Genomic DNA, 9,482 nt, shown 5'->3' on the forward strand with positions numbered 1-9,482 from the left:
CCTGATTTTCCGGAGAACTCTGGGTAACAATGCTAGAGGTGGGAACACATAGGGGAGTCGGAATTGCGACCAATCCTGAACCAAGGCGTCTGCCGCCAGTGCTCGGTGATCGTGAGACCGTGCCATGAAAACTGGGACCTTGTTGTTGTGCCGTGACGCCATCAGATCGACGTCCGGCGTCCCCCAGCGGCAACAGATCTGCTGAAACACGTCCGGGTGAAGTGACCATTCTCCTGCGTCCATGCCCTGGCGACTGAGAAAGTCTGCTTCCCAGTTTTCCACGCCTGGGATGTGAACTGCGGATATGGTGGACGCTCTGCTTTCCACCCACGTCAAAATCCGTTGGACTTCTTGAAAAGCTTGGCGACTGCGTGTTCCCCCTTGGTGGTTGATGTAAGCCACCGCCGTAGAATTGTCCGACTGAATCCGAATCTGCTTGCCTTCCAGCCATTGTTGGAAGGCTCGCAGGGCAAGATAGATTGCTCTGATTTCCAGAACATTGATCTGCAGGGTGGACTCTTCCAGAGTCCACATCCCCTGAGCCCTGTGGTGGAGATACACCGCTCCCCACCCTGATAGGCTCGCATCCGTCGTGACCACTGCCCAGGACGGGGGAAGGAACGACTTTCCCTGTGACAATGAGTTGGGGAGAAGCCACCAACGGAGAGAGTCCTTGGCAGTCTGAGAGAGGGAGACAGTCCTGTCGAGGGACGTCGATTTCCCGTCCCATTGGCGTAGGATGTCCCATTGTAGAGGGCGCAGATGAAACTGCGCGAACGGGACTGCCTCCATTGCTGCTACCATCTTTCCTAGGAAATGCATGAGGCGCCTCAGTGAGTGCGACTGGCTCTGAAGGAGAGATTGCACTCCAGTCCGTAGCGAGCACTGCTTGTCCAGTGGAAGCTTCACTATCGCTGATAGAGTATGAAACTCCATGCCAAGATAAATCAGAGATTGGGTCGGGGTTAGATGAGACTTTGGAAAGTTGATAATCCACCCGAAACTCTGGAGAGTGTCTAGTGCCACCTTCAGACTGTGTTGGCATGCCTCTTGAGAGGGTGCCTTTATAAGCAGGTCGTCTAGATACGGGATGACCGAGTGACCCTGCGAGTGCAGAACAGCTACTACTGCTGCCATGACCTTGGTGAAGACCCGGGGGGCTGTTGCCAGACCGAAAGGTAACGCTACGAACTGTAGGTGTTCGTCGTGAATGACGAAGCGTAGGAAACGCTGATGCTCTGGTGCGATCGGCACGTGGAGATACGCATCCTTGATATCTATTGATGCTAGAAAATCTCCTTGAGACATTGAGGCTATGACGGAGCGTAGGGATTCCATCCGGAACCTCCTGACTTTTACGTGTCTGTTGAGCAACTTTAGATCCAGGACGGGCCGATACGATCCGTCCTTTTTTGGGACCACAAACAGATTGGAGTAAAAACCGTGACCTTGTTCCTGAAGCGGGACGGAGATCACCACTCCTTCCGCCCTTAGAGCGGCCACCGCCTGCAACAGAGCATCGGCTCGGTCTGGTGGTGGAGAAGTTCTGAAGAAACGAGTTGGCGGACGAGAACTGAACTCTATCCTGTACCCGTGAGACAGAATATCCCTCACCCAACGGTCATTGACGTGTGACAGCCAGATGTCGCCAAAGTGGGAAAGCCTCCCACCGACCGCGGGTGTGGGAATCGGAGACCGCAAGTCAGGAGGACGCCGTCTTGGCAACGGTTCCTCCGGCTGTCCTTTTTGGGCGTGACTGAGACCTCCAAGAATCTGAGCGTCTCTGGTCCTTTTGAGTCTTTTTTGACGAGGCGAATTGGGACCTGCCCGGTCCTCGAAAGGACCGATAACCAGACTGACCCTTCCTTTGTTGGGGTTTGTTTTGTCTGTGTTGCGGTAAGGATGAGTCCTTACCCTTGGAGTGTTTGATGATTTCATCCAAACGCTCTCCAAACAATCGGTCACGAGAAAAAGGCAAATTGGTTAAGCACTTCTTGGAATGAGAATCTGCTTTCCACTGCCTCAACCACAGGGCCCTACGCAAAACAACGGAGTTGGCTGACGCCACTGCCGTGCGGCTTGTAGCGTCAAGAACAGCATTAATCGCGTACGACGCGAATGCCGCCATTTGCGAGGTCAATGGTGCTACCTGCGGGGCACATGCACGTGTGACGGAGTCAACTCGCGCAAGCCCGGCTGAGATAGCTTGGAGTGCCCATACGGCCGCAAAAGAAGGCGCTAATGACGCTCCAATCGCTTCATAGATGGATTTCAGCCAGAGCTCCATCTGCCTGTCAGTGGCATCTTTAAGTGCCGCTCCATCTTCAACTGCAACCAAGGATCTAGCTGCAAGCCTGGAAATTGGAGGATCCACTTTTGGACACTGGGTCCAACCCTTGACCACCTCAGGGGGAAAAGGATAGCGTGTATCTTTAAGCCGTTTAGGAAAACGCCTTTCAGGATAAGCGTGGGGTTTCTGGATTGCGTCTCTAAAGTCAGCGTGGTCCAGAAAAGTGCTTAAAGTACGCTTAGGGTATCTGAAATGGATTCTCTCGTGCTGCGAAGCTGACTCCTCCACAAGAGGAGCTGGTGGGGAAATATTTAACATCTTATTGATGTTAAATATAAGATCATTAACTATGGCGTCACCATCAGGTGTATCTAGATTGAGAGCGGTCCCAGGATCAGAATCCTGATCAGTTACGTCCGCCTCATCACCCATAGATTCATCTCGCTGGGATTCTGACCATTGAGATGAATGTGAAGGCCCGTCATAGCGAGCCCGCTTAGGCTGCCCGGGGCCATCGTCCGAGTCAGAGTCTTCACCCTGAGGTGTATATGCCCGTCCCGGAGCTTGGAGCTGAGGGGGACCAGGGGGCAATGATTGCACAGTGTCCGTGGCCTGAAGTACAGGCCTAGCTCGCAATGTGTCAAGAATTTGTGACATAGTGAGAGACATTCTGTCAGCAAAAGCTGCAAACTCAGTTCCTGTCACCTGGACAGCATTCACAGGTGGTACACCCTGGGTCACGTCCAGCAGAGGTCCCGACTGTGCAAGCGCCGCAGGGGCCGAGCACTGCACACAATGGGGGTCCGTGGAGCCTGCTGGTAGAAAAGTCCCACAAGCGGTGCAGGAAGCATATAATGTCTGTGCCTTGGCACCCTTGCGTTTTACGGACGACATGTTGCTGGCTCTCTGCAATGTGAGAGAGTCTATAGCCAAAGGGCGCCCAGCGCTATGCAATACAAAGTATTTGTATAAACAAAATACTAAGAATAATACTGGCACAAGAGGGGGCTTACCGCCCGCTGAATAGCGGGTAAGAGGCTGCAGATTCTCTGTCTGGGTCTCCCCGGCTCCCCTCTGCAGCTCAGCGTGTCAGCAGGAATGGCTGCCGGCGTCTGTGGAGAGGGGCGGTCCGTGGGAGTTCCCAAACAAAAGTGCGGGAACAGTGTCCCCTCTGTGCCGATTGTGAGGGCTGGAGTATGTAAAAACGACTCCAGCCCTCAGCGCTGATGCCCTGGCCAGCGTCCCGCCCCTCTCCTGACTGGCAGGTCTGGGGGCGGGAACGAACGGAAGCAGGCCGCAAAAGCCGGGGACTCGAGTTATCAGCGCGGCCGCCGTAAAAGCGCGGGCCGCGCTGAAGTCCCCGGCGCACCACAAGTGTCAGCCGCGCCGCAGTCCCAGCGGCCGGCATGACCGTTCCTAGACGTGGCCAGCGTCCCGCCCCTCTCCTGACTGGCAGGTCCGGGGGCGGGAACGAGCGGAAGCAGGCCGCAAAAGCCGGGGACTCGAGTTATCAGCGCGGCCGCCGTAAAAGCGCGGGCCGCGCTGAAGTCCCCGGCGCACCACAAGTGCCAGCCGCGCCGCAGTCCCAGCGGCCGGCGCGACCGTTTCCCGCTAGTGTGCCTGCTTCAGCGAAGCTGAATGAGGCCTGGCACAAGCGCCGTAGCGCTGATGTCCCCCGGCGCACTACAACACCCAGCAAGCTGCGGTGTGAGCGCCTGCACGGGGACACAGAGTACCTTGAGGATGCAGGGCCATGTCCCTGATGTACTCCGCTCCATCCAGCATCTTCTCCAGGGGCTGTAGATGGAGCACGGTCTCAGTGCCTGGAGACCGGTAAATCCCACTTCACCCAGAGCCCTGTAAAAAGGGATGGGGAAGGAATCAGCATGTGGGCTCCTGCCGCCGTACCCGCAATGGGTACCTCAACCTTACAAACACCTCCGACATACAGTGGGGTGAGAAGGGAGCATGCTGGGGACACTATATGTGTCCTCTTTTCTTCCATCCGATATAGTCAGCAGCTGCTGCTGACTAAAAACAATGGAGCTATGCGTGCGTGTCTGACCTCCTTGCGCACAAAGCTAAAACTGAGGAATCTGTACTCCTACGGGAGGGTGTATAGCCAGAAGGGGAGGGGCCTTACACTTTTAAGTGTAGTTCTTTGTGCGGCCTCCAGAGGGCAGTAGCTATACACCCCCACTGTCTGGGTCTCCCAATTAGGAGCGAAAAAGAAAAACCCCGCAATTCACAATGCAAGCCTATGGACGCCGGATGCGGCGTCCTGCGGCAAAGACCGCATCCGGCCGCGGTTTTTGTACTGCGCATGCTCAGTATTAAGCCGCATCCGTCAAAAACCGGACGGGCCGCATGTAAAACTTATGCAACGGATCCAGTTTTTTCGCTGCATCCGTTGCATAGGTTTTTGAGCCGGATTGTGCCGCTCAGCACCTACCAGATGTATGAAAGCAGCCTTACTCTCTCCTTTATGCATAGGAAATCCAATCCGTTATCTCGATTCACAGCACTCCCTTGGTAAGAGTGAGCGCTGTCTAAAATCAGTTTATATGCCTGCGTTTGTGGACTGACATTGGAGGAGCGCAACGGCATGCACCAAATGTCACTGCAGGCACACGCTGAGGCCTGTCTGCAGCTGCCATTAATGCACCCAGAAGTATACTGAGTGAGCGGCTTCAGTGAGGAGAAGAGGGCGCCGTGACTTGTGCATGGTGTCTGCTCACTTCAACACCCCCCTCCTCCTCAGTGACGTTGCTTGAGTGGTGGCCAAAGACAGGCAGCAACCAGGGGTTTCCAGAACGCACTCACCACATTGTGTGCCCACTGACACTTGGAGCCCATCATTGCGCACCTCCAGTGTCACTGTGCCAGCGCACACATGACAGCTGATTAACGATATTGTTCTCTCCTACAAGTGGAGCACTGTCAATCAAGTGACTGGATTAATATGTAAATAGGAGGGTGCAACTTTCCACCAGGCATTGGCCACACTAATGGTACATCGAAGCGCCCTGATTTGCATAATAGGAATAGATTTTTCAAAAAATATTAAGGTAAACTGTATATGCCTGGTATCCCTTATAGAGGGGCTCTATCCCCTATATAAATGTTTATATGGGTTTACTTGGCATTTTGGGGGTCTCTCTACACTTCACCAAACACTTCATCTAAAAGCAGTATTCAGTGGTCTTCAGCAGAAGCAACTTCTTACTTCTTTGGAGACCCTGACCATAAGTCCTTCTCCTTCCAGGTTCTCTTTACTGCTCTCCTGACAGCATGAAGTGATATAGAACAAGCCACTCACACCAGCCCATTCCCTGCTGCTTACCACCGCCATTAGGGTTTAGGAAAGGCTGTGGTCATGACTAATGCTCTGTGTACTCGTGTTGATGAATTTTATACATCTGTCTTTCTGTATTTAACAGCAAGAATGTTGCAGTCTGCAGTAATATTCATACTGTCAAAGCAGAGAATTCAATACTCAATATGCTGACATTTAGGCCCAGTACCCACGCTGTGTAGTTTTGACGCGTATTTTCAGAAATCTGCAGCAAAATCTGCATGTCCATTGTGAAGCCAGCAAAGTCTATGCGAATTCAGAAGTGCTGTGCCCACGTTGCTTATTTTTCCCTTCTGTATTTGGTGCAGATTTGGTGCAGAAAAAAAGAAATCTGCACCAAATATGCAAGGGAAAAATACTCAACGTGGGCACAGCACTTCTGAATTCTCATAAGAGCACCTTACACACAGCGACATCGTTAGCGATGTCGCTGGTGAAAGCACCTGCCCCCGTCGGTTGTGCGTCACGGACTTACACGGACTTACCTGCCTAGCGACGTCGCTGTGGCCGGCAAACCGCCTCCTTTCTAAGGGGGAGATACGTTTGGTGTCACAGCGGCCGACCAATAGAAGCGGAGGGGCGGAGATTAGCAGGCAGCACATCCCACCCACCTCCTTCCTTCCTCACTGCCGTTGGACGCAGGTACGATGTTGTTCCTCGTTCCTGCGGTGTCACACATAGCGATGTGTGCTGCCGCCGGAACAACGAACAACCTGCGTCCTGCAGCAGCAATATTTGAGATTAGAACGACGTGTCAACGATCAACGATATGGTGAGTATTTTTGATCGTTAGCGGTCGTGAGTACATTTCACACGCAACGACGTCACTAACGAGGCCGGATGTGCGTCACGAATTCCGTGACCCCCAACGACATCTCGTTAGCGATGTCGTTGCGTGTAAAGTGGCCTACAGACTTTGCTGGCTTCACAATGGACATGCAGATTTTGCTGCAGATTTCTGAAAATCTGCGTCAAAATCCGCAGCGTGGACACTGGGCCTTATTGTTATGCAGGTAAACCCATCTGCATTTCATACACACAGTGCCCTGGAGTTAGAGTATTTCCCCCTACCAATTTTTAATGAATACTTCATTAAAAATAAAATCATCTGTTACTCACCCTCTCCACGTTCAGTGCTGTGTATAGGCTGCAATGGTGACATCACATCTACGGTACTGCAACCAATCATTCAACTCAGAGGCTCGTGCCATTTAAATTGGCAGTGATTGGCTGCAGTGCCATCATACTGTAGTCTGTGCATAATTCCTGGTACAGCGGTGCAGACATAGGCTGAATTTGGGGAGGATGAGTACCAATTCTTCATGACCATGAAATGATCTAAGTTGAAAGCCATTATAGCCATCATGTGCATGCACTCCATATATAAAGAGAATTACATTCCCAAAAACGAGAATAATCCTCCTTGCCTGCAACAAACTCTGTCCCTGCCAACTCCGCCGTTGCAAGAAAATCATCGATAGAGCTTTGTTCGGTCACAGATTGCAGGTTCAGCCGGCCCCAGTCGTAGCCATCGTTGAGCTCACTTGTGTGCAGCTGCAAAGGATGAGAATTAGAGAAGGTTAAAAGGACTAGTGGTTAATGGATACAAATGATTCCTGTGAATTCCAAGGAAAGTTTGTTTTTGACATTTAGCCTGGATTCACATGTTTAGGTCATGCCACAGATTTTTAATAGAATATTCCAGGTTAAACGGGCTGAAATTCTTGTTCAGTGCCAGGTCCAGGGAAAGTGATGAGAAGTGAGAATCCCTGGGTCACACTCCGTGCCCTCATACATATTAGGCTATGTGCCCACGTGTGTGAGCTCTGCACCGCAGCGTAAAAGTCACTGCATGTGCGCTTCAGAGCACAGCTGAAAAGCGCCGTTATGAAACTTCGGTGACTGCAGAATTCGTGCGCTCTGGATGCTGCCTCTCCCTATAGACAGAATGGGGGCTGCATGCAAAGCGCACGAAAGAAGTGACATGTTGCTTTTTAGAATGCAGCGATTTGTCAGCATGCAAATCACTGCGTTCTAAAACGCACGTGGGCATGGATCTTCATAGATTGTGCAGGGGACACAGGACGCATAGTTACGCTGCAGTGCAGATCGTAGCGTAACTGCATGAAAATACGCACACGTGGGCACAGAGTCTTAGTGCGATTGGGACGTTCTCATCAGTTGTCCCACAAATCCTACATCTGCCGAACTGGCACTGACATTCTGGAGTTTGATCATTACTAAAAGGCCACAGTCTGACAATAAGAGTGATAAGTAGCCAGGAAAGCAGCAATGTTATCTGTTACAGCAATGTATCTAGCACGACATAGGCTAGGTTCACATTTCCGTTAAAATGTATCAGTCACAATCCGCAGCTATGGTAAACAACGCAATCCGTTTAGCGGATTCCGTTGTGCCCCATAGACTTGTATTAGTGGCGGATTGCGACTGATGACCTTGCGTTGCATCTGCTGCGCCGCGGTCAGTTGTTTTTTGACTGACCGCCGGGCGGGAGCAACGCAGAATGTAAAGTTTTTCGTGCCGTCAAAATGAACGCACCGCGCAGGAATCGGTCACCATCCGTCAAGCTTGTAATGGATGTCTATGGTGCTGGATTCCGTTGTAATCAGTCTTACGACAGACATCAGCCATGGATTCCGTCATGCTCTACTGAGCATGCCCAGCATGTTTGGCACACCCACTGGGCTGTCCCAAACACAAACAGATTATGACTGATCAGTCAAAAAACGGACGCACAGCGGATGTAACGGACACGACGGATCAGTTTTTTCACAGGATTCCAGTGAAAGGAATCCTGTGAAAAACATCTGTTGCATCAGTTGACATCTAAAAAACGACTGATCCGTTGCTGACGGACCTGACGGATTTAAAACAACGGAAATGTGATCCTAGCCATAGAGAGCAGTCCCGAGGAGTAACGGACGGCATCGGCTCATACATAGTGATGGCAGCTAGTGCCGGGGAGACATTTTACACTCAGGAAGGGAGAAATTGCGTCATTTTTTAAGACAGTTAGCTCATGCTATATATGTACATACTGACTATGTCTGAAATAAAAAAAAATGTTTAAGCGGGTCCCGCCACGGAGGTATCACCACAGAGGGTGTTGGGGGACATTTGGCACCTTCTGCTCTCTGGGAGATAAGCGGCCATCACAGGTGTCTGGCTGCGGCTTTCTCCATCTCTCTGCCGGCCGAGCTGTGCAGAATGGCGCAGTCTGGCATCTGTGTGACATTCTGGGCGATTATTGTGTGCTGCCCTTCCAGCAGGGGGCGATATATCAGCGCCAGCCCTGCTTCATGCATGTACATGGTTATCTGTATGACCCGTACAGGGCACACGGCGCTGTACTGCTGCATGTGTACCCTGCGCTGCCAGCCGGGCACTGCGGGGTGACAGCTACTGCTCAGGAGGGGCTGGCGGCACGTGCACTCACCCAGGAGTCTTTACCTCGCAGCCCCCTCTGGCCCTGAGCGCGATCTTTCATCAGGGCTCTTCCCAGCCCACTTGTCGCCTTCTTTTTCCCCATTACATCCACACGTGATCTATGCAGGAAACTACGGAAGGCTAATGTCATCACACAGGAAATAGGTGGTGCCTCAAAGAAACAGCTCCCCTCGTGCCGGTACAAAGGTTCCGCATCGCCCGGGAGCTAAGTGCAGGGGGCGCAAACAGCGCAGTATAGAGCTGGGTCCTTCTACTATACTGAGACCATGGCAGGACGAGGACTGGGCAATGCCCCTGTGCCAGCCACAATAACGCTATAGTAATGTGCCGCCACAATAACCCTATAGGAGTGTGCCGCTACAATAACCT

The 9,482-nt window shown here is 52.0% G+C and overlaps 1 protein-coding gene across 2 annotated transcripts in view; it reads right to left on the bottom strand.

The window, feature by feature from the left end:
- Positions 1–9,232, bottom strand: part of LSG1 (large 60S subunit nuclear export GTPase 1) — a 96,089-nt gene extending 86,857 nt beyond the window's left edge. For both annotated transcript variants that reach the window (XM_075340515.1, XM_075340516.1), the window contains exons 1-2: positions 9,103–9,232; positions 7,073–7,199 (exon numbers count right to left, since the gene is read on the bottom strand). In XM_075340515.1, coding sequence (XP_075196630.1) covers positions 7,073–7,199; positions 9,103–9,195 — 220 coding nt within the window. In that variant the 5' untranslated portion in view covers positions 9,196–9,232. The remainder of the gene's footprint in view (positions 1–7,072; positions 7,200–9,102) is intronic.
- Positions 9,233–9,482: the final 250 nt, after the last annotated feature.

Source organism: Anomaloglossus baeobatrachus, chromosome 3 (genome assembly GCF_048569485.1).
Source record: "Anomaloglossus baeobatrachus isolate aAnoBae1 chromosome 3, aAnoBae1.hap1, whole genome shotgun sequence".
Taxonomy (NCBI): domain Eukaryota; kingdom Metazoa; phylum Chordata; class Amphibia; order Anura; family Aromobatidae; genus Anomaloglossus; species Anomaloglossus baeobatrachus.